This window comes from Trifolium pratense, linkage group LG2, assembly GCF_020283565.1.
Source record: "Trifolium pratense cultivar HEN17-A07 linkage group LG2, ARS_RC_1.1, whole genome shotgun sequence".
Taxonomy (NCBI): domain Eukaryota; kingdom Viridiplantae; phylum Streptophyta; class Magnoliopsida; order Fabales; family Fabaceae; genus Trifolium; species Trifolium pratense.
Window position 1 is genome coordinate 11,547,830 of NC_060060.1, and position 25,136 is coordinate 11,572,965.

The 25,136-nt window shown below is 33.4% G+C and overlaps 3 protein-coding genes across 8 annotated transcripts; all 3 read left to right on the forward strand.

Moving 5' to 3' along the window:
• The first annotated feature begins 1,681 nt into the window (after positions 1–1,681).
• Positions 1,682–12,643, forward strand: LOC123911072 (DNA-directed RNA polymerase III subunit RPC5-like). The gene is made up of 13 exons (XM_045962410.1): positions 1,682–2,505; positions 2,605–2,673; positions 2,768–2,875; positions 3,943–4,011; positions 4,882–4,971; positions 5,781–5,840; positions 7,796–7,902; positions 7,993–8,061; positions 8,565–8,616; positions 9,245–9,879; positions 11,164–11,361; positions 11,573–11,693; positions 12,335–12,643. The coding sequence occupies exons 1-13, from the start codon at positions 2,116–2,118 to the stop codon at positions 12,404–12,406; spliced, it is 2,040 nt and encodes a 679-aa protein (XP_045818366.1). The 5' UTR covers positions 1,682–2,115; the 3' UTR covers positions 12,407–12,643.
• Positions 12,644–13,930: 1,287 nt separating this feature from the next.
• LOC123911073 (pentatricopeptide repeat-containing protein At4g38150) lies at positions 13,931–15,623 on the forward strand. The gene is made up of 2 exons (XM_045962411.1): positions 13,931–14,095; positions 14,332–15,623. The coding sequence occupies exon 2, from the start codon at positions 14,342–14,344 to the stop codon at positions 15,491–15,493; it is 1,152 nt and encodes a 383-aa protein (XP_045818367.1). The 5' UTR covers positions 13,931–14,095; positions 14,332–14,341; the 3' UTR covers positions 15,494–15,623.
• Positions 15,624–20,622: 4,999 nt separating this feature from the next.
• On the forward strand, positions 20,623–23,735 carry LOC123911074 (probable polyol transporter 6). Of its 6 annotated transcripts, XM_045962414.1 has the most exons (4): positions 20,706–20,836; positions 21,541–21,675; positions 21,895–21,946; positions 22,041–23,735. In XM_045962414.1, the coding sequence occupies exon 4, from the start codon at positions 22,052–22,054 to the stop codon at positions 23,435–23,437; it is 1,386 nt and encodes a 461-aa protein (XP_045818370.1). In that variant the 5' UTR covers positions 20,706–20,836; positions 21,541–21,675; positions 21,895–21,946; positions 22,041–22,051; the 3' UTR covers positions 23,438–23,735. The 6 variants fall into 6 exon arrangements, with proteins under 6 accessions (XP_045818368.1, XP_045818373.1, XP_045818374.1 ...); XM_045962417.1 differs by lacking the exon at positions 21,541–21,675 and having other exon boundaries at positions 20,700–20,836; XM_045962418.1 differs by lacking the exon at positions 21,541–21,675 and having other exon boundaries at positions 20,700–20,836; positions 21,898–21,946.
• Positions 23,736–25,136: the final 1,401 nt, after the last annotated feature.

Consider the following 25,136-nt stretch of genomic DNA (forward strand, 5'->3'; position numbering starts at 1 on the left):
ACACATATTGTTTTGACTATATGTTACTAATAAACAAAAATAAATATTAACATATAAGATGTTGTTGGATTTGTTTCGATCAGTATTTTTGAAATATCAAAAAAAATTAACTTTTACTATTATACAATTACAAATTTTAATCGTCAAAGTTATGCATCACTATACGTAAAACAGTCAACTGTGTCACCCATTTTGGTACGGATGAAATATATATCAAACACAAGTAATCAATCAACTGTGTTTTTCTCCAAATTCTCCAAAATATATTTTATCTATCCTAATGCATTTCTAAACTATATGCTGACTCAGACCAATAAATGTAAGTTTGACGTTGTTTTCAAACTCGGCTGTCCATTATTAATCGGACGGTTCAGATCAATAAAGTTAAAAAGTGATTCAAAATGATCTGAACCACACATTTGAGATCAGACGGCTGTAATTTAAAACTGCGTGAAAATAGTGGCTAACTTTACAGCATGAAATCAGATCCCCTTGCCACCAACGTACTCCCATTTACCAAGAGCTACGCCACTTGACTTCACGTGGAGTCCAAGTGTTATAAGTCAGACGCCCTAAGAAAACAGGTCAAGATCTCACTATCTTGCCAAGTTGATGGACACTAATCATAATATGGTTTTCTCTTTAAGTTGGAGGTGTATTACTTTGGATGAATTACTTAACAATGAAGAATGTAATGTTTGAGATGGTATTATGTGGAAATCTAGATTTTACATGAAATTTCAAGGTTATGTGAAAACTATGTTATCATATATGTGGTAGACATTTGAAAATCAAAGAATGCTCAACATATATAAAACAAGAGTTATAGGCATTATTTTTATGATCAAGAGTCATAGGTATTGTTGAATCATAAATTTGTTTAAATATTTTATCAACTTAAACAAGAGTGAAAAATAATTGTTTTTCATATGCATAACTATTACTTTTCAAATCTGTAAAATTTTAAATTGGAAAAGCTTTGGACACAAAAAATATTAAACACGATAAAAACTAACAATGCATGAAAGAATGAGAGATCAAAACTCAAAATAAAGTAAACTCTACAAAGTAACGAAAATCGGGCTTTTACATATATGTCTACTCAGCGTGCCACATGGCCAAAAAGTGTCACATCCGGTTTTTTTATAAAGTTAACAGCCATTTTTAATGCTTATATAAAAAAAAAGTTATTTTTAACATAGAACCAAATTGACTAACGGATTAAAGAGTCTATGGATTGCAGAATCTTAAACTATTTTGAATTTTTTCTTTAAGTCAATGAAAAAAAAAAGAATTATTGATAATTCATTTTACTTCTTGATTGTGATTATTTATTTTTTTTCCTCAATATTTATTTTTTTTACAATTTTTTTCTTCTTCTCGCAATTGAACCAAACTAATAAGCCACTAGGTTTGGTGTAGTCCCGAGAAATTTGGATAGTACGCCATAGGTCATGAGTTTGATTTACAACTAATCGTAAACAAAAAAAATCAAACCGAACTAGCGCGTTACATTATAGCACTAACCAAAGCCGATACTCAGCTAGTTGAGATCACCTCCATTTGATTATCCTCCATTTTTACTCCAGTTCGCTATTAGTGGCAAAAAATAATTCAACAGTCCAGATAAAAATAAAACAAATAAAAGAAAAACGAAACACATAAACTTTTCTTCTACTTCCTCACACAACAACTTCACTGATCCACTCCGCCGCTCTTTCCTTTCTTCGCAACTTGCCGTTGTAATTTAATGTATTTTCTTTTTGTTTTCTAATTAAAAATATATTATTTTGCTCTTTCTAATCAGAATGGTTGATTTGTTTTCCTGCCACGTGTCATACATCAGTCGAAGAACTGGAAACTAGAGCATATAATAATAACTGTAGTGGATCTGAACTCAAACTCTGCAATCCACTGCTCCATCTTTCTCGCGGCGTTAAACCGCCTTCTACCCTTAAACCCTTCCTTTTTTCTTCACACTCACCACTCATAACCGTCAACACCACTATTTCCACCGGAACACCATCTACCACCATATTTTCTTCCCATTAAACGCTCACACTCGCCGCTTTCTCTTCATCAAACACAAACCAAACACTATCACAAAACTTTCTCATGGATTTCGACTACGACGACGACGACCTAAAACCACCGGTTACCACTTCACGACGATTCGCGCCAAAAGCATCAAAACTTAAACCTAAAAAAGAACCTCAACTCGTCCCCAAACCCGAACCACCTTCCACCAAAACAGAACCACAAGAAATTGATTTAACTGTTAAACAGAACGAAGTAGAACATACCAAGTCTGAACCTAATGGCACTGAATCATCATCCAACTTTGAAGCTAGAGAGGATGATTCAAGGACTGTTGTTTCCACAGATGTAGAAATGACTGAAGCTGTACAGGATTTCAATCATGAAGTCGTTCCAATGGATGAAGAAGACACAGTTGTTCGCGAAATTGATGTGTATTTTTCGCCTTCTATTGATGATGAAACTAAGGTTTGTTAATTCTTACTGAAATATACTGTGTGTTTCAAAATGGATTTGACGATTTTACATCGGTTGTTTAATTTTTTTTTTTGTTGTTGTTGTTTTTAGTTGTATGTTATGCAATATCCTTTGAGACCTTCATGGCGACCGTATGAACTCGAGGAGAATTGCGAAGAGGTGTGTTTCTTATTGTTTTTTGTTTCTTTTAGTAAATAATTGGTGATTGTATTGTATTGTATTGACTAATTATGGTGTTTTTTTTATTGTGTAGATTAGGTTGAAACCTAAAACTTCAGAGGTGCAGGTTGATTTATCTGTTGATTTGGAGTCAAGTAATATTGATAGAGACAATGCCAATGGACTCAATTATACCAAGCAGGTCTTTTCATTAACTCTTATTACAATGATTGATTAAATGATGCTATAAAAGTTAACACACCAAATTGCTGCAAAGACTAGCAATATGGTGTTTTAGATGTTCTTGCTAAGCATTATAATTTATAAGATAGACCTTGCCGGCAATGAACTGTGATCAAGGTCTGGTGTGTTTAGTGTTTGGGGTAAAAAGTTGATATCTTTGTATTTCTGAATAAGACCTATATATATAATCAATCGTGATCAATTTATCTTTGCGGTGGCCCTGGTTGTGGCTTGCTTCTTCGGATAACCGTTGTTCCCCTCCTTCTATATGTATAAGCAAGAAGTCATTTTTTAGGAAAATCTGTGTTAGTCTAGGAGGATTCTCTCAAGGGCGACTCTACTTCTCGCTTCCACCTGAAGTTGAAAGAAAGATTCCACCATGTCTAGACCTATGACTGATCCCACACAATGGTTCATCATAATTAAAAGGAGGGATCCAAGATCAGAATTAGCTTAGATTATTTGAGAATAGTGTTATTGTTTACTTTCTGCTTCTGAGCATAGCTTATATTTTTGTTGTGGTTCAATTTTAGAATTTGATGTGTATTGTGTGTTTGATTGGATGTGCAAATTACAATGAAATTTTAGGTTTTGTTGAAAGCCTGCTTCACTCACTAGCAGAAAATCTGCCGGTTTGCTCTAAAGAAGCATACCGTTTTTTGAAATATTTCAAACAGTTACAATAGAAAAATTTAAAAATGTGAAAAGCTTGCATGGAAGATACAACTGTGCTAATTTTATAGACCCCAATACATTGTTTGAGCTTTGATTCATGTTGTTAATCCCGTCTAGTGGGGTAGCTTGGTTGCACACTTGCACTGTTGTTGTAGATGTATTTTTTGTTTCTAATTTTTAATTCTATTTTCTAAATATACTCCTCTTTGTTTATCGAATTGCTGGGCAGACTTTTGATATATTTGATTCAATGTTGAATGCAAACATTACGTGCATTGTTTGTGAAGTTGTCTCAGAAAAGTATTATATACTAACTTATGAATTTGCTGCTATAATTTTAATCCTCTCCAGACTCTATCAACTACGTGGAAACCACCTCCTGCTAATGGCTGTGCTGTTGGGCTTCTTATGGGAGATAAGGTACTTGTGTCTCATTCTATTCTACGATGTCTAGTTTTGTTTCAAAGTGGTATATTACCTGAACAACATTGTGTTAGGGTTTGAACATTTAATTTTTTCATAAATTTCGGACGGGTGAATTTTGCAAAAATGCTTCCGAGGCTGAGCTTCTTGTTTTGAGTCGAGTTATATCTTATTCAGGTCTTGAACTGAAGAAGGGGCAATTAATTAATGTGTTTCTTAATGAAAAGCTAGTCCAGCTAGAAGTGTGTTGCTAGGTATGTTTCAATGAAATTGTGAAAATGAGGAAGATTGAAATAAAATCATGCCTTGAAATCAACTTCCTCCTGAGATGTAAATTATTAAGGATTTTTATTTTCATGATTTAGGTTTTTAATTTGTGACTATTTTATTGTTATCACGGTATTTAGATATTTGAGTAGTGAGTATGTTTGAATGATAAAATCTGATTTTGTAAAGACTCTTAACAGGTTATACTTATTAGATTCTCACACGAACAACCCAGCAAGCTTGACTTACTTTCACTTGTCAACTTATTATTTATGATTACATGCAGCATTTTAAATACTTAAGAATTGAGACCCATCATATTTCTCTTATCTGCAAATTTGTGATTCATTTATGTCTCTGTCTTCTGTTCTCTTCTGATAACTTGAAGGTTTCATGGATTTTATCATTGTGATACTCAATTTGCTTGTCTAGAATATTTCGGAGTTCTGACCCACAGTCATTTTTTAAAAAATTTATGATTGATGTCTTCTTGTTTCTTTTGATAACATGAGAGATTTATGAATTACATCATGGTGATAACTTTAGTTATTTTTAATTTGGGAAAATTTGTATATCTGACTGCCTCTGTCTTCGTTGCAGTTGCACCTTCATCCAGTTCATGCAGTTGTGCAGCTCCGACCATCACGACATTATCTTGATTCTGGGAAGGTTGCTACGTCAAAGACGCAGGTACTGTTTTTGTTACAGCTAACTAGAAATGACTGCACAAGTATAAGCTGCAGGAATTGTAATTTTTGCAGGATGGCCCTAATGTCACTTTAATCTTGAAATATTTTTCTACACACTTTTTACAACAACAATAACTAAGTCTTACCCGCCCACTATCATGGATCAAACGACACCATCTATCATTAATCATGTTGATAGCCAAACTATTTACCTCTAAATCTTCCTTAATAGTTTCACCTATAGTTTTCAGACTCGTTAAAAATATGATTATATGTTGTGTTTGAGTCGTCCAATGTTTATGATTCTTCACAGGTATTCAAATATAATTCGTTAAATGTAGTTTAACAAACCCCCTCTATATTCACACATGCTTGGTGATTGTACTCCCCCTCCCCCTCATAAGAATATGTGAAGCCAAAAATTTTAAATTGCTGCTGCATGCTTGTAGGAACATTTCCTTTTCTAGTCATATGTTCAATTTAATATTTAGTCATCAGCATCTTTGTTTCATTTGTGCCGTCTCTACTTAATGATTTTGTTATCTCATCAGAACGATAGTTTACAAGCAGTCCTTTTGAAGTACACCAATCTCTACCTTAGTATTATTTTGTACTTTTTCCTACTATCTATCAAGTTGTTGTTTTTTTCAAACCTAATGCACGCCATGATATTATGCCATCAATCGATTCACGAACCCGACCCAACCAAGTTGGAAAAGGCTTTTGTTGTTATTGTTGTTCTCTATCTACAGTCTGTCAACACATATCTGGGCATCAAATTAGCTAATTGATTTTGTTTCTTTGTTGCAGAATAAGCAGACGGAGCCTTCTTCTTCTTCTTCAATTGAGGAAAAGAGTGATGGTGATGAGGTATAACATGTAATTTACATATAGCAATTTTTGTTCATTATGATTTGTGAACGGGATGCAATTATGTCATTGGTTGTTAAACTCGCGAGTCTATTCGTAGACTCGATAGAGTTTACGAGTCCACCTTCTCAACACGAGTTGACTCGCTTTCATTATTGGTTTTTTAATGACGCGTGCATACTCAGGCAAACTCATGAGTCCGATGTGTTTTTCCGGCGAATCTCTCTCTCTCTCTCTCTCTCTCTCTCTCTCTTATCCATGACATGGATACAAACAAGCTAGTAATGAAACTATTGCCACTCATCCTTTTCAGATTCAGCATTATCAGTAGCCTTTGTGGTGTGAGATGATCAGCCAATCATTGATCCATTAAACATATATCCACTACATTATACTGGTCCAAATAGTTCCTACTTCAGTTACTTGGAAGAAGTAGTGCTTGGGGTAGACATTAGATAAAATATGTTTGAAATGGACAACAATGCTACCTTGGTCACTGATTGACTATGGACAGCGGGTCTCTCACAGTAGCTGAAAACGTAAAAGCTGAGGGAAAAAGTGGAACTAACCAAAGAAGTTAGGTACCTACTTGAATTTGAATGTTTCACATATATATCTAAAAGAATTCTTATACATATGTATGCAAGAGCAAATAGTACATCATCCTTTAATTTTGGGATCAAATGGAATAGCCTAGGCTACCATCTATGAAAACCTAATAAGAGAAAAGACTAATAACAGAATGTAGGATTAAATGCTAAATATGGACATAATCAACACTAACAAAGGGAGACTATTATTCATAAGATAATAATAGAAGAAAATTAGAAACTAAGAGCAAAGGGATAGAAGGGTTACACATATGATTAGAATCAACAGTAACGAACTAACAAAGGCATTATTTATCTCAACTAATTCTTTTTTCTTCCCTTGGGTGACAGTTAATTTCACTATAAAAACCCTACATGTCTTCCAATTTTCCTACGAATTCACAACAAATCCTAATTTCTCAGATACAGTTTCCATACCCAAAAAAACCTTCTATCTTGCCCATAAATCTCCAGTGCTCTTGCACAACACCCTTATCGTCACATCACATGCCCAATGATCCTTCAAATTTCCTATTTTTTACACTTAATTACTCCAATCAAAACCTAAGACTAATTCAAACATTAAATCATAAATTTATGTTTGAATTTCCTCCATAAATTTATCAGAGCACCACATTCAAGTAAACTTGATTACATTAAATGCATGGGAAATTAAATATGCAAATTCCAAAGTTATGGAGTAAATATTTCACCTTTAGGAGTTTTAACATTCCATCATCAAGATTGTCTCCTTCATAGAGTGAGTGTTGTAATCCTCTTCAAGAGAGAGAGAGAGATTCATACTTGCATTATAGTTGTTGAGACTTTTTAGATTTTGTTAAACATTCTTGTTGAGTAAGATTGATAGAGGTACTTGCGTGTCAAGAGAGTTATTGTAATAGTACTATTTGCTTGTCTTATCAAAATGAATTATAAAATAGTTGTAATGCATGGATAAGAAGTATGTTATTCCATTATTCGCTTGGACTTTCTTAATGGTGATTTTATTTGCTTAGAACTTTAGGGCCTGTTTACTTCTCATTTTTCTTGTTTTCATTTCAACTAATAAACATAAGAGAATATAAATCCAATATTTTTCTCACCATTTTCTATTACAATTTTTGAAAACGGATCTAGTATTTTCAGAAACTTTGAAAATGCCAAATTATTGTTTTCATGGTTTCTAGAAATGCATTCTTCCTGGCACGCCTTCCATCTCTCTATCACTATTGTTCACTACACAAGTCTTCCATCTCCTTGTTAGCAAATTAGAAATATTTTACAAAAGCAAATGATAACTCTTTTGTTTGTACTTTTTATTTTCCCTGCTTTTTAAATTAGTCTTTATCTCTATATCTTGTGCAGGGCTGGGTTCCTCTCAAGTACCATGGTTGCAAGGATGATATCTCATCTAGATATTTTCAGCAAATGGTGGCACACAAAAGTTCTCCCATAAACTTTGAAATGAGCACGTAAGAATATGCCCTTTTATTCTTTTGTACTCTCTTTTATATGAATACGTAAATTTATTCATGCTTTTGTGAATATTTGAATGGTTCAAGGTATGACTACATTGGTACAATCTGTCCTGGAGGGAGCAGCAATGCTTTAGCTAAAGGTCCTTCTAAACGGTAAATATCTTCCTTTAATATGAAGCAGACATCTTTATTTTTAGCCCTTAGTTCTGAATCTGAAGCATGGGTACTTGTAATAGCCGGGTATGTACTTGGTACCGGTACTTGTCCAGTACTCCATTTTCTCATATATTTATTTAATAATATAATATCATTTATGTATTTGAGCTTCTTTGTTGGTGTAACCAAAAATATTTTTTGACTTTATAAACTTTATTGTGATGTTTTTCGTGTGAATTGAACAATTTAGCTCTCTCATGGCATATTATATAAAAAAGCTCATGTTTCTTATTTAAATACCCGTACCTTATTTTTTTAAAACTGACTATCTCATACCCGTATCTGTGCATCCTAGTTCTGACTACAAATTTGCTATCTTTCTGCTGTACCTGCAAATGCATCCATCTCTCTCTTCTTTTTGTTGTATTCTTCCTCTTCTTGATTTTGTCTCCTCAATAGTATGTTTATTTTTCTTATAATGCTATATTAATTTTGTTCAGGTATCTCCTATCATTGCCGGTGGAAAAGCGTCTACAGACATTTCTTATTCAGGTTTGTAGCATCCTTAGTTTGACCTTGATTTCTTGTTGTTGTTGAGAAAGTGGCTTTAAAGCCAACAACACTCTGCATCTTGCTTTTTATGTTTGTCTATTGTTGATTGCATCCAAATGTTTTTCTCTCTCACTTAGCAGTTATTCTCCATCCCTGATTCAACTATGCCTTTTGTTGTGTGTTTTAACTGTTAAGCTATTATTAGACATATTTCTCTGCATATATCATTAACATGTGGCGAAGTTCTTCATTCACAAGATAGCAATACATTTGCATTTTGTAATGCTGTTACTACGTTTATGGGCAATTATTTAATTGTTTTTAACAATTTATGTTTTAGAATAATTTTGTTGGTAATAGTGGGGGGGGGGGGGGGGGGTAATAGTTTAATTTTCAAGTACCGTCAATGTAAAAAGTTTTACACTGTCAGTCCGTCACAACCATCACAAACATTTTTAATGATCAACAGTTTGTCAGTTATGATTGATAGTGTAAAACCTACACTGACAGTTTATATGAATTGAATTTATGAATTAAATTAATTTTATAATACCCTTACAATCGAGTAGAGTAATATTCCATCTATTATATATTTTTTTAACATATCTAACAGAACACTTTATGATAGGGCCTTCCACTTCATCGTTTTAGTGCTATCAAGCACTTTGCTCCTGAATACTCCGATGACGAGCTGCTCAGTTTTCTGCAGAACCATGCACTATTGCTGCGTGGATACTGGGTCCCAAAAGGTAAATTGCTGTATCCTGAGGGCGGTATAGAATTACTGGCAAGAAATTTTGTCCTCGTATCGTTTAACAAGAGTTTGAGAGTTCAGTCAGGTGAACTGAGAAAGCTCGGTGGCGAGCTTGCTAATCGTGTGAAATACTTTCTGATGCAATTTGCTTTGGAAAAACTTGATCTAAAAGAAAGAGAAATGTATTGGAAGTTCAAAGAGCTACCAGATGAGTCCTTTATAAAAGATTTTCCAATTGTTGTTAAACAACAAGAAGAAATTTATAAGATTTTGGAACGAGAGGTATCTGGTTTTGTTAGTGTTGCTGGAAAACAAAAACAAAAATCAATTAAAAATGCTGTAACAACTAGTGGTGTCAACAGTGCTCTTGTTAGATCAACAAATTCTGATCCGCCGGCAACAAGTTTGGGTGAAGATCCTCCTCCTAGGAATATGACCATGTCAAGTGAAACTCGTCATGCTCTGCCAATTGCCCTCAAGAAACTTTTTCAGACTCACAAAGTTTGCAGGTAAGGTTTACCATTGTGAAATAACCCCTTAGTCATTTTTGGAAGGCCAAACATTGGCAGGTTAATCCATATTGCGCTGCAACACTCTCATGTTTCAATTTCAATAGTTATGCTTCGTATTTGTCAACATGTCTTATATTTATGGAGCAAACTAGAATTTTAATATAGTACGTTTAATGCTATTTCCTTCCACCTAAAGCATTCTGCCATTTCAACCTGCTTCTGTAATAGACTGAAATTCAAAATTAAATGCAGAACATGGATATCCTACTGTAGGATCTTTGAATGTGTGTGATAGGAAGAGGAAAGCAGAAAAAGGGATGGTATATATGGGTCATGACTTGAAATATGATAGAATTGGTATGATATAGATCAACTTTACCGAAGATAATTCTGCTATTATTAATATGACTTCCAGAATTAACTTACAACAAAGATTACACACATAATTTGGTAGTTACAAAGAGAAGGATGTGTTGAATAAGTGCGCCCTAGGAATTCAAGAGTCCAGTCTCTCCCGACCAACCGAATACCCACTTTTTCCTTTTCAGTCACATGTGTGATTTTAACTTCCTACAGCAGTTAAATAGCAGCTACGTAGACACAATTTATATAAGCAATAATAGAATAGTACTGCAGCAGCCACAAAGCGGATAGAATAGTACTCCCTGTGGTCTCATGTATAAGCAAATTTTCACTTTTTAGATTCATTTAATTATTAATGTCCATATTATACATTAATAATTGAATGAACCTAAAAAGCGAAAATTTGCTTATATATGAGACTGGAGGGAGTATATTGTTTGACGGGGTAAGCTCGGCTGACCTGTCAAAGATCCATAGCTTTTACACTTGAAATTTGAGGTGTGAAGGGTTTGTCTCAAGAAAGAGAATTTAATGAGGGGCTTCATGTTGTGAGGGGAGATCTGAAGAGAGATCATCTTATTAGTCGGGACTTGATATAAAGGATGAGGGGTCATAGGTGTAGGAACTTTTTTTCTTCCTAAGCATAATTATTTGGCAGCATAGGGCTATTTGGATTGAATCTTGTTTAGACTTTTGGATGGGTGGGAATGCCAATCCTTGGAACCTCATCTCTCAGGGATGTGTATTTTCTGACGAATTTATAACTCTTGGTCTGGGTAACGACAATCACATAGGGAAAAAATCTTAACCAGCTGCTGCTTTAAATTTTCAATTAATTTGGCCCGGCGGAAATTCTATATTTTTTATTTTCTTGTTTGGATGACTGTTGTCTCATGTAGCTTTTATTTATATTGGCAGCTTCCAGTTGATATGCCAAGAATTGCGTGGATTGGCACTTGCCAAAACAATGCTTCCAAAAGGAGGTTCTAAAATTGATGTGGATGCAGCTAATAGTCTTGACGTTCCACAAGACGAGCTGAAGGCTGTCTTGGGTGAAGTTGCATGCGATATCCATGGTTGTTTTGTGTTAAAATCATCGAAAGATGATCTATTCAGGTTCTCTCTCTCTCTCTCTCTCTCTCTCTCTCTCTCTCTCTCTCTCTCTATCTATCTATCTATCTCTCTTCATCTCTCTTGCTTCTGTACTCTAGAAGGAAAATAAAAATAATTATTTTATGCTCTACAACAAGAGTTCAAAGAGTTTAAAGGAAAGTAACACATTCCATTTGCTTACATCACTTGTGGTGATATTGTTCCTTCCTTGCAGAGATGTTGTAATTGATATGCTTCGTGGAAGTGGACCCAATGGCAAGCTAAGGAAGGCTGAGATACTTGAAGCTGCAAGGAGAAAACTCGGTAGGGATGTCCCTAACACTGAATATATCAAGGTTAGTTTTCTTCTAGTTTAACTAGATTTTTTTTAAGGTATATGGATACTGTTGAAGTTATAGGATGAGTTAACTAATGTGTGGTTTCAATGGTTTTTTTACACCAAGGACATACGAATTCCCATAAAATGTTTTGTTTATCAAATTCCTCATTAGCATAACTATGTACTTGGGTAATATGATTATAACATTATAGGCTTTTAATCCCTTATAAAAATTTTAAAAATAAGTCACTGGCATGTATAAAGCTAACAAGTTTTATCAATATATACATGCGTACTATAATGTGTGTTTGTAAATGCCTTCTCTGGTTCGCTTTGGCTGGTGGTTACTGGTTACTAGGTGTGTGAAGCTTTTTCTTTATGACTTGTTCGAACATGGAAATGATGTTAGGGTAGCGTAGATACAAATAACCGTGCACAACCAAAATGGCTTTAACTAACTTAAAACAAAAACAACCAAAATGAGTAGTTGCTTCAATAATTAATCAATTGCTAAATAAAACAAAATGAATGTTGCCCTGCAAAGCCATATCAAGTGAAATGTCTGGAAATATTTATCAATTGTACCATTTGTCTCCCTTGTGTCAAGAAATATTGCTTATGGTTGTTTTGCTTTTCTTGTTCTGAACAAATTATCAGGCCGTGAGTGAGTTATGCATCTCAAAAGGTTCGTATTGGGTCTTGAAAAGCGGAGATGGAAGTAAGCAATGATCCAAGGGCCAGCTGATTGGTTCAGCAGAATTTTTATTATCCTGCTAACACTTTTTTTTTTTCCTTTTAATTAACTGAATTATCGAGAATCATACTTGGTGCTTCTTTTGCTTGCGATTAAGAGAGGTATAGTTATTGGTAATAGATTTCACACTCAAATATACGTGCATCTTATTCAAATTTTCAACTACAACTGGGTTTATAAAATATCTGCAGAATGTTTTTGAACCTTGATAATCGTAAACCTAAGCTCATGTTGTTATATTGTTCTTTTTTTCTTCGTCTTCTAACGGCTTTGAAATATACGGAAAATGGCGTATAATTTAATTATGCATGCTCAGCAGGTTTCCATTGTAAATAAAGTACATTTGATAACAATTTTGTTGGTTTATATCTATTTTTGTTTGGATTGATTTATTAATTTGATAGGAATTTTTTTTAGCGGTCCCTTGATAAAACGCAAGGGTGTCATTTTTTTTGTTGACAAGAACGCAACGGTGTTATATACTCTTTGAGCAAACTTTAATAACATGTAACCGGAATCATATATGCTTCATCATACATAAGGTTTATGATAAATAATCTCTTATATTGACAAAAAAATAATCTTTTATTAATATGAGCATGTACTATTACTTATCTCATATTAATACACTTCACTTCAGTGGTAAAATTCTTATCAAGTATTACTATGGACAAAAATATAACAATCACTAATTTTAAATTACCCTTATCAAGTATTACTATGGACAAAAATATAATAATGACTAAGCCACTAGGTTTGGTCTAATGGTGAGGGGTTTGAGTAGTACGCTATAAGTCATGGGTTCGATCCCCGACTCATTGTAAATAAAAAAAAAAAAAATAATAATAATAATAATAATAATAATAATCACTAAAATAGTCATAGTTGGTGGAATATAAGCAAAATTTAACTAATTTCATCCAATTTCATGTTTAATTCACAAAATAATAAATTCAATGAGTGCGGATATTTTAATTTTCTTGCCTTATTGCAAATTGAAAGATCAATTTTGACTCATTATTACAAATCCAACTAATGATGACTTGAATATTAACATTATGAATATAGAGACCTGAATATTTCAACCATTTTAATTTTGTCGCTTTTATAGGCATTATGTAATTTTATGCTATTACTAAGAAATGCGAGTTTATTAACATATTCATCATTTTGAGTTTTAATAATACAACATTTGTTGCGTAGAAAAAAAAATACAAAATTTGTGTTATTTTCAAATGAATAAATACCTCATTTCTTCTTGTCAAAAAAAAAACCTCATTTCTTTGTACTAAAAAATAATAATGAAAAAGATAACTCATTTCTAGTGTAAAAAGTAAGAATTTTGGTGAGGATATACACTTATTTATTTTCTTAAAAATGGCAGTAAGTGAAAAAACCCAAAAAATGTATGTAATTCATCAGCATTTTGAACCCGACTCTTCCATCTATGTATTTTCGTATTAATTTATAATGGCTTTGTTACTTCGTATATAACAAAAAAAAAAAAAAAAAAAAACCTAAAACAACAATACCCATAGCTCCATCCATTAAACCCTTCGCTTTGTATCAGAAACGAGTTAGAGTCCAACTGAACTCAACCGCCCGAAAAAAGCTAATCCTCGCCGGATATCGCGCACGGACTTCGTCGCCGGCCACCGTAAACTGTAAGAAAGCCGTTCATCTTTTCCTATTCTTAAATATATATTTTTCGCATACAATTCCGCAAACATCACTTCATTTTTGTTTTACCTGTTAATTTCTTAATTCATCTTTCCACATTTGATTTGATTCTCTCATTATTGGTCCCGCTTCATTTTCTTATGTTCTATTTATTTATTCTTTTGATTTTTTGAGAAATTGTTAATCTTTTGTATGTATGCTTGATGCAATTGATAAACAGGTTCATCCAAATGACACCATTGTTAGGGCGTAAGGTTTATAAAATTGAAGGGTTAATTTCCCTTTTAAATTCCAAACAAATTTTGCCACAATGGCTTTTTACTGTGCGCCATTTTAGTTTCAATGGTGATCGCGGCGGCACTGTCAAACAAGCTGCTGCGGGAGAATCGGATGATGAGTTTTTCCGTCAACGGGGAGACACGAGTTTTAATGAAAATGGTGGTAATAGGAGAGAGGAAGGATTCGGTATTGGACAAAGTTCAGTGGAACCGATTCCAGGTAGGGTTTTGAGAGGTCAGAGGCCAAGTAATCAGCCTCCTTTGCATTCTCAAGAATTTAATCGAGGTGGCCGTCGTCCAAGGTTCGATGAAAATCATGGCAATAAGTCGTCGCAAATTGATCTTGGATTTCAGGGGAGAAATGTCGAGGAAATTAGTAGAGAGGGTGGTCGATTAGGAGATAGTTTTCTCGATAAATTTAAGCTTGGTTTTGATGATAAAATAGGGAATAAGTCAGAGGTTGAAGCAAGCAGCCAATCTGAAGAAGCGAGAGTGTTGAATTCATCAAATTCCAATCAACCAGCACAAGAGTCTATGCCTCAAGATGCTGATGAGATTTTCAAGAAGATGAAGGAAACTGGTCTTATCCCTAATGCAGTGGCTATGCTTGATGGTTTATGTAAAGATGGTAATGTTCAAGAAGCTTTGAAGCTTTTCGGTTCGATGCGGGAAAGGGGAACGATTCCGGAGATTGTCATTTACACTGCTGTAGTGGAGGGCTACACAAAAGCTCACAAGGCTGATGATGCCATAAGAATTTTCAGGAAAATGCAGAGTAATGGCATTAAGCCGAATGCTTTTAGTTACACAGTTCTTATACAAGGACTCTACAAATGTAGCAGATTGCAAGATGCTGTTGAATTTTGTCTAGAGATGTTAGGAGAAGATTATTCTCCAAATGTGACGACTTTTGTTGGCTTGGTAGATGGTTTCTGCAAGGAAAATGGAATTGAAGAAGCAAAAGGTGTTATCAAGACATTAAAAGAAAAGGGTTATGATTTTGATGAGAAAGCTGTTAGGGAGTTTTTGGACAAGAAAGCACCATTTTCACCCTCCGTTTGGGAGGCCATCTTTGGCAAGAAAATCCCACAGAGACCGTTTTAAATATATTTTCCGACCATGTAAGTTTTTTTCTTGATTATTGTACTCTTTTGCCAAACTATTTTTATGTTCTTGTGTAATGTATGATTACCATAGGTTCACCTATTAATGTTTTCTAAAGAATGTTCGACTAGTTTGCTGTTATTTTTTATAGGCAAATGTTAATATATTAGTTGTCCGTGTTAGTATTTTTCTCCTTCATTAGAGTTTGAAGTACGATCCTTTAACTCCTTCAACTCCACCGACTATTTTATATTTACTTGTTGATAAAAGCCCCATTTTCCTTTTTAAATGTGCTACTCCCAAATTAGTTAATGTTTGTCCTAGAAGTACACAACATGAACTATATAGCGTAAGCAAAACCAGCCGAATCTTTTTTCATATTGGATTGGTTCAAATTAAGTTAGTGTTTGTTCTAGAAGTACACAACATGCCCTAGAGTAACCAAATACATTGAGTTTGGAAAAATGCAGATCAAACTGTAATTACCAAAATCAACCTAATCTTTTTTCACATCGAATTGGTTCAGGTTGGTTGGGTTTCCATCTATTCATACCCTGTTGCCACCCTTTGTGTAAACAGTTTGTTAAGTTATTTGGGTTTATGGTTAAGTTAGTTTTGGCAGTTATTTTAGCAGTTGGGTGTTGGTGTATGTAATGCAATTGAGCACACTATTTAGAGTATGCAAATCACAAATTAGGTCTCCAAATTTCTACTATATTTTTCTCTCTTCCAATTTCACAAAAGCATTCGCCAGAATTTATGCTTTTAAGATTTTGGACTATGTATGACACATTCATTGAAACCCTTCTACTCAATCAATCTAAAAGCACAAATATGTTTGATACTGTCTTGCTCGACAAAGCAAAGTTCTCATACATTTCCATGATTGAGTCCTTTGATTGAACCAGTAACAAACAAGTAATGGTCTCAAATGCTACGTATTTTTTTGAACAAGTGAAGGCTAATTACATTCTGTTCATTGGCCTTCCTATGATTCCTAAAGCTAGCATGCCTTAGCTGAAGCTATCAGGGAACTATGCCCAACATCGATATATTTATTTGTGAATTGTGTCCATTTATTTTTTGAGCAATATGCCCAACACCGATTTTTAGCTAACAAATCTAATAAATTCATTTTGGAGATGTTAGAGAAGTAAGTCATTGATGACGCAAGTAGAGGTGGGAATAGGCTAGGCCGAGCTAGGCTTTGCCAAGCCTGAGCCTGGCCTGTCAAAAAATCGAAGGTCTGAGCCTGGCCTGTGGCCTATCATAGGCTTAAATTCTAGGCCTGAGCCTGGCCTTTTGAAAGTCTGATGTGGCCTGTTAGCCTGTTTAAAAGCCTATTTCATATGAACATATTTAAATAAATAATTATATTTATTTTGAAATATACTTATGAACTAATAAAATAATGTTCTATTTGATATTTTAGAGAATTTGACTATATATGTCATCATATTTCAATTCTAGTTTATAATAATACATTTATATATGTTAAAAACTAATGTAGATTAATAAACTTAAATTACTTAAAAAGTTAATAGATTTATAATTTAATCAAAGTATAAATTTTAATATATAAATGCTTCAAAAAAAAAATTTTAATATATAAATAATAATCGTAATAAAAATATTATTCATGTTAACTTAAATAGGCCGGCCTAGTAGGCCTCAAAGGCTTTTTTAATGGCCTGCGGCCTGGCCTTTTTAGCTAAATAGGCTTATAATAAAGCATTGGCCTGCTCTATTTAAAGAAATAGGCTGGCCTGGCCTGAGCCTATGTAGGCTAGGCCTTAAGGCCATGTAGGCCGGCCTGGCCTGTTCCCACCTCTACGCAAGAGAAACTGTTCGCTGTTTTTACACAAATTATGACATCAAAATCGGATAAATATACAATTTTTTATATATTTTTTCCTCTCACCTCGGGTCCTTTTTCTCTCTCGGACCCGACATCCACAGTTATTCGTATACAGTGTCAGGTGTTGATTTTCGTGTGTCTAAATGACACATCTGATGCAAGAAACTGTTATTTCAAATGTATATGATCAGACTATCAGATCATTATAGATCAAGCTCATGAAGACGAAAAAATTGGCTGCGTTTGTTTTGAACGAAGAAATGAAAATGTGTGAAATTTTGTAAGCCAATTTTGTAAGGCACTGAAGTGTGAGTGGTGCATAATTTGTTTCTAAAAATGATCAATTATGCTCAACTTATGGTATGTGGATTTGGGCACAACAAAATGAGATTTTCCTGTTACATGTACAAGCCAGGAATAGAGAAGCTTTCACTCCCTTGCAAAGAGCCGTCAAAATGGGCTAGTCCGAATGGGCCGGCCCACCAAGCCCAATTTTTTCCCGGGCTCGGGCCTTGAAAATCCTAGCCCGAATTATTTCCGGGCTTTTTAGTCCGGTCCGATAAAGCTCGATTAAAATATGGGCTAGCCCGAATGGGCCACGGACGGCCCACAAGCTCGAAAAAATTAAAATAAAAAAATTAAAATTAAAAATAAATATAAATAATTTGTTTTGGATGATTTGAACTTAGTTCGTAATATAAATTATAAAACACCTCCGCTACTTAAGTAGCGGATGAGTAAAAATAAGACACCCGAGAAACTCGTAGGTAGCGGATAAGTTAAAATAGGGCGCGCGAGAAACTCGTACGTGGCGGTTGAGTAAAAATAGGGCGCGCAAGAAACTTATAAGTAGCGGATGACTAAAAATAGGGCGCGCGAGAAAGTCGTAGGTAGCGGATGAGTAAAAATATGACGCGCAAGAAACTCGTAAGTAGCGGATGAGTAAAAATATAGGGCGCGAGAAACTCATAGGTAGCGGATGAGTAACAATAGGGCGCGCGAGAAACTCGTAGGTAGCAGATGAGTAAAATTAGGGTGCGTGAGAAACTTGTAGATAACGGATGAGTAAAAATACGGCGCGCGAGAATTATTATATATATATATATATATATATATATATATCCGATGAGTAAAAATAGGACGCGCGAAAATTATTGATCATATTTATAATGTTGAGTTTGAGCAATAAATGTAAAATAAAAAAAATAAAAAAAACCGGGCGGCCCGAAAGCCCGACAACCCGTACCGGGCCGGGCTCGGACACTAATTTTGATAGCCCGTTTTTTATCCGGGCTTTTTAACCCGGCCGATGAAGCCCGAAGCCCAATCGGGCCGGCCCGAATTTGGCCGGGCCGCCCGTTTTGACAGCTCTTGCACCATGCTGAGAGTAAGTTTACGATTTATTTCTTTAGCCTCTATTTATGTCATTTTCTTGATGACTAGGGTATTAGCCTTGTAAACCCTAAGTCTTTTATTTAGAAGGAAGGTCTCACTTAAGTCTGAGATATCATCAAGACACTCTTGTTGAATACCGAGTTACCTTGACTATAGGAGGTTGTCCATTTATCCATACCAACCCGAATTTAGTTGGATCTATGTGTCTGTGTCAATTTAACATACTAGTTTTTTTTTTTTTTTTGGATAAGCAATGTTTATCATACTAGTATGTGAAAAAACCTTAAACCATACTTATTTTGGAAGTATTAGTTCACATTCTCTTCATCCTAATGAGTGAGACGATGATCTGATTGACGTTAGTTTGAAAACTCAAGGGAAAAAGAATATAAATACCTCAAATTCAATCATGATTATATTTATTTTGTCGAACCTACACGATCAAGTCATCATCCCACTCATAATAATAATAATAATAATAATAATAATAATAATAATAATAATAATAATAATAATAATAATAATAATAATAATGAAGATCACAAACTTCTACTTTTACAAAGCAATATCAACATTTGTTAATATTTTGAGTGATTTTCAAGCGCGTTTTTAATATAGATCATTTACCAAAGTGTTATATCATATTTCTCATTAGAATAATGATCGCAACACACTCTTTTATCGATTGAAATTTACCAAATTATTTGGTCATATGACCACACAAGAGTATCTCTTAAGCTTTATGTATAGTTGTAATGTATGCACACCATGTATGTACGGTTTAGCCAATGTTGTGTTCCCCTAGCATGTCTCTATATATCATATTTTTCATTAGAATAGTGGTAGCAACACACTCTTTTCTTTTATGGCTTAAGTGTTATATCATATTTCTCATTAGAATAATTTCACCTGAAATTAAACTCGGGGTCTTCTGAATAATTCATTCCAAGAGAAATTCATTAATCATTTGAATTCATTATCTTGGTTGAATTCCACCAAACTTTGATCAGAGAGAATGGAGAAAGATCCTCTTTAGTGGGTTTTACACGAGAGACTGTCCAGTAATAATCCTCACCTTCAATTCTTCAATTATGTTTGACTAATTAAAAATAGTATTGAATGAAGGGCTAAGATTTCACAGGAAAAAATTTAAGCTGCAGAGGATCTGTTCATAAGAGAATGTGTTGAAAAAATATGCATTGAAGAGTGTGATGTTACTCTTCTCATTTACCCTTATAACTTTGTTGGGTTTTTTAGGAGCCGTTGAAGCTTTCAAGAAGAGGGGGCATATTATCATTGTCATGTCAATGTCATTGTGTAAACTAATTTAGGTGTTTTTTATTTTGGGAAATTAATTTTAATAGTATTACTCAATTTTATAATCTTTAAATTCCATCGAACATAAAAATATTTTGACACGTATGAGTTTAGGACAAATATTTTAGACAAATATCTTAGATTCGTTTGGAAAAATATCAAAGATATAATTTAATTAGTTTCTTATTCTTTTTGTACGAATTAAATTAGTTTTTATTAAATGAATGGTATATATAGAGTTTGGTAATTAATTTGAAAATGAATGAAGGAATCAGTTCGATCAGAATATATGCATATACTAATTAATTATCTATACAATAACTTCAAAGGCTAAAAAAATAAAAACAAAAATAACTTCAAAGGGTAATTTTTAGTGAGTTTTTGAAAACAACTAGGGTTTTAGAGGCTTTATGTGGAAATGAAAAAATATATAATAATAAGTATATTATAATATTTCTTTGAGGTGAAGGTAGAGACAAAATTTCTTTCTATAATGAAACAACATTTGGTCACTTGAACAATCAAAAAATTTAAATTAATGGTGACAACTATTTGCAAATTAAAGTTTTCCTCATTCTATATATAAAGGACATCACTAAAATTATTTTCCAATCATACAAATTGGCTCAAAAAAATGTCTACGGGAAAAGAAACAAATGGGAACAACAAAGTAGTATCCATGGAAGATATTTGTGCAAATGAAAATAGTCTCAACAAGCATGCTTGTGCTTGTGTTTTGGCTGCCACTATTATCTCTGCAATATTTGGTTATAGTGAGTGACTTTCTATTTTTATTTTTATTTTGTTGTCTATTGTCTGTCTAATATATTATAGTTGTGTTTTTTTTTTTTTTTTTTTTTTTTTGGTGAGTAGTTGTGTTTTAATATTACGATATCATATTACGATTATAATTTATAATAATACGTTTGATTATACCAAAAGTTAATGTGGACCGATATTATCAAATTACTGAAACTCTTGAGTAAAACTTGTAGTAACACCTCAAAGAATAAAAACTTGTATAAAAGCATCTAAAATTATCCCACCAAAGTAATAAAAACATCCAAAAAAACAAAGCTTGTATCAAACCTCTAAAATTATCCCACCAAATTATACAAACATAAAAAAAAAAAGACTATTAAAAAAACAAGAGTTTAATAAGTTTCTACGGTTATTAAAAATTAAAACAAACTTAAAAAGAAAAGAGTAAATTTCTTTAAAATCGGATAAAATTAAAATAAACTAACTCAATTTTATCTCGATTTTACCGATTCCACCACGAGTTAACTTATTCAAAATTGATGTTTTCACGAGTTTATAAAAAAACGGGTTGTTTACTTACCATTGATTTAACTCAATTTTCATACCTAAACACAATGCGTGTTTGTGACAACATTGCTTACAACTCATAATTGGCCAATGGGTGTACGAATTTGATCATTCGAATCCACAATCAACCAATCGCCAAACTTGAAAGGTCTACGCATTTGTCATCATGATTCGCGATCATCCTAGGCCACAGACCACCAAGCATCAAACCTAAAAGGTGTACACAATTGCTTTCCTGATTCGGCAGTTGTCCTAGTCCCCACCAGTCCATCAAATTTGAAAGGTGTGGTTCACTTCTAACTAGTAACCATAGTCTATTTTCATGTCAAATTTTTTGTAATTTCTCCTTTTGTTGTCTCCCTATATATTCCTCCTTATTAATTTTCTTATTATACTCTTAACAATTTCTTATTCTCTTTTTCACATATTATTTATAAATAGAGTTAATGAAGAATAATCTTGGTAGAACAATGTGAAATTGACTTATATATATTATGTACAGAAGACGTAGATCTTACTACTGAGCTTACACTTCTTGGACGTGTACAAAAGAAGTAATACAAATTAAACAATGTGAAATTGTTAGCTTATGAATTTATCATAAACTAGCCGAACAAAATCGACTAATAAACAAAAATAATTTTTCAGTTACAGGAGTTATGGCTGGAGCACTCTTATTCATAAAAGAAGAACTCATGATCAGTGACATGCAAGTTCAACTTCTAGCAGGAATCTTAAATGTTTGTGCATTACCAGCATGCATGATTGCCGGAAGATTATCCGATTACATTGGTCGACGCTACACAATCATGTTATCTTCGATATTCTTCTTCTTAGGCTCAACATTAATGGGATATGGTTCATCTTTTCCAATCTTAATTACCGGAAGAAGCATTGCCGGATTCGGTGTTGGTTTTGCACTTATAATAGCACCTGTTTATAGTGCAGAAATTTCATCACCTTCTTATAGAGGTTTTCTAACTTCTCTACCTGATCTTTCCATTAACATAGGTTTCTTACTTGGTTATGTCTCAAATTTTTTCCTTGGAAAGTTATCTTTAAGACTTGGATGGAGAATAATGTTAGCTATTCCTTCAATTCCTTCAATTGGGTTAGTAATTCTAATGCTAAAATTAGTAGAATCACCAAGATGGTTAGTAATGCAAGGAAGGTTAGGTGATTCTAGAAAAGTGCTTTTATTAATCTCTAGTTCAAAAGAAGAAGCTGAAAAAAGATTGAAAGAAATAAAAATCGCCGTTGGAATCGACGAAAATTGCATCCAAAACATTGTTCATGTGCCACATAAAACTAAAAGTGGTGGGGGTGCATTAAAAGAAATGTTCTATAAACCCCCACCACATGTTAGTAGGATATTATTTGCAGCTATTGGTGTTCATATTTTTCAACAAATTTGTGGAGTTGAAGGTATTGCAGTTTATAGTCCAAGAGTGTTTGAAAGAACAGGAATCACTGAAAAAAGTACATTACTTTTAGCCACGGTTGGTATTGGAATAAGTCAAACATTATTTACATTGTTATCAAGTTTTTTGTTAGATAAAATTGGGAGAAGGACTTTATTGTTGGTAAGTTCAGGAGGTGTAGTTGTGTCAATGTTAGGATTAAGTATTTTTTCAGCTATAGTTGAAAATTCTAAGTTAGGTGAAGAACCATTATGGGCTATAATTTTTATAGTTGTAGTTGTGTATATTTTGATGGCTTTTAATGCTATTGGAATTGGGCCAGTGACATGGGTTTATAGTTCTGAGATTTTTCCACTTAGGTTAAGAGCACAAGGTCTTGGTGTTTGTGTGGTTGTGAATAGAATTACTAATGTGGCTGTGGTTACTAGTTTTATTTCAATTTTTAAGACTATAACATTGGGTGGAACTTTCTTTATGCTTGTGGGTATTAATGCTTTGGGATGGTGGTTTTATTATTCTTTCTTGCCTGAAACTAAAGGAAGATCATTAGAAGATATGGAGACTATCTTTGGGAAAGATTCTAAGGTTGAGGTACAAATGAAGTCCGGGAGCAATAATGCTTAGTTTGAGATATAAGGATTAAAGATTTAAGCAGGAAAAGATGACTCTGAACTTAGTGAGTTTGTAATACATTTGCTTCACATTAAAATGACTAATAGGAAGTTGATCATGCAACATGTTGTATGTAAATCAAATCATACTCTACTAGGCTAACTCAGAGTTGTTGACACAATTAAGGACTCTTTGTATATAGCTTATTTGGTACAAAATAAATGGAGGTGGTGTAACAGTTCATTTTTAAAAAATAAAAGTGTAAGAGTTGGTTTAATTTAAAGTATTTAAATCGGGTTTTTTTTCTTTATTTTTAAGTTTAATATTTTTTTTTTGTCTATCTCAATAAACTATAATATTACCATATGACACTTTCTACTAAAAATTTAAATTGAATTGTTGTTGCATGGTGAAAAATGAATGAATGTGAAAAAGATCCTACTTAGCGATTCATTTATTTATATAAAGAAATTAAAATTCATACAACTGGTTAGTATTTGGATTCTGGTCGTTGCGTCTTTGTCTCACTAGGAAACTTTACTCCAAGTATGCACATTGCACCCCTAATTCTTATTTTATTGAAATTAACTCAGTGACTATTACTATTTTATCTATTCTTTTTTAATTATTGCTTTAATTTTTTTTACCACGAAGTTTTCACCTGCAGTGTTGATGACTAATTTGTCGGAGAACATAGACATAAACTTTACTCCCAAGTGGTGGTTGTTCCGTTTCAACCAATTTTTTTCATATAAATGAGTTGGAGACCAAACTTTTTTTTGAATCAAGGAGAAAAGAAAAGACAAAATGTGTTGTGGCAAGTGTGAGTTAAGTTTCACATTGCTTAGAAAAGTGGAGGTTGAACACTTTATAGATGACTTCTCATTAGGCCCTCATGTTTCTTTTTCACCCCTCTAGCGCGCGCCAGAGGGATGAAAAAGAAACATGGGGGCGGGAAGACAAACTATCCACTTTATAAGTGAGAGACCCTATAAACCTAACGCCTTAATGTTTTGGGTTAATGTGTGGTGTCCAACTCACTTGTAAAGTTGTTCTTAAACCCAATGTGGATGATCCCTCGTATGTCCACCTCGTGATAACCCAACAAAAAGGAAAACAACAAATACTACGATCTTAGGCGATCACAAAGTGTTAAAAACTTCGGTTCCTTAAACAAGTAACAACCGCATCCTATCCTCTAATTACTTGTTTAAGCGACCAAAGTTTTTAACACATTTTTTTGTCGTCAAATAGTATGATGATAGCAAGAAATTTATCTATTGAGGTATATATTCAAATAGTTTTTTAATTTTTTTATAAGGCGAAGATCATCTCGACATTAAGGGATAAAGCAGGCTTCGCCCGGGACAAATAGTTTAACGAATACATGAAGATAAAATAAATTTATATAGGAAGTACTTGTAAAAAATGGCGGTCCTAAACACGGTTCAAGATGGACGGCTGCTCAGGACCCCATATTTAAAGAGACACCAATTTATATTTTATTTTTGTAATACACATAATATATATATATATATATAATGGACATAATTTTTTTTTATAATTAATGAACATAAATTTATTTTAATAGTGTTGTAAATGGTTAGAGGATTTTTGTTGTTGTTATTTTTGTAATAGCAATGTCCTCTGTAAGTTTGCACAATTGTCTTTTATTTTTATGAATATATGCAAAAAAAAAATGAAAGGAAAG

What these genes read in the sequence shown, in the direction of transcription:
- LOC123911072 (XM_045962410.1), top strand. Translation starts at nt 2,116, where the DNA reads ATGGATTTCGACTACGACGACGACGACCTAAAACCACCGGTTACCACT. An exon ending in TCGAGGAGAATTGCGAAGAG is followed by an intron (nt 2,674 to 2,767) that starts GTGTGTTTCTTA and finishes TTTATTGTGTAG; the next exon opens with ATTAGGTTGAAACCTAAAAC. An exon ending in TACAGACATTTCTTATTCAG is followed by an intron (nt 8,617 to 9,244) that starts GTTTGTAGCATC and finishes ACTTTATGATAG; the next exon opens with GGCCTTCCACTTCATCGTTT.
- LOC123911073 (XM_045962411.1), top strand. Translation starts at nt 14,342, where the DNA reads ATGACACCATTGTTAGGGCGTAAGGTTTATAAAATTGAAGGGTTAATT.
- LOC123911074 (XM_045962412.1), top strand. Translation starts at nt 20,698, where the DNA reads ATGTCTACGGGAAAAGAAACAAATGGGAACAACAAAGTAGTATCCATG. An exon ending in CTCTGCAATATTTGGTTATA is followed by an intron (nt 20,837 to 22,040) that starts GTGAGTGACTTT and finishes ATAATTTTTCAG; the next exon opens with TTACAGGAGTTATGGCTGGA.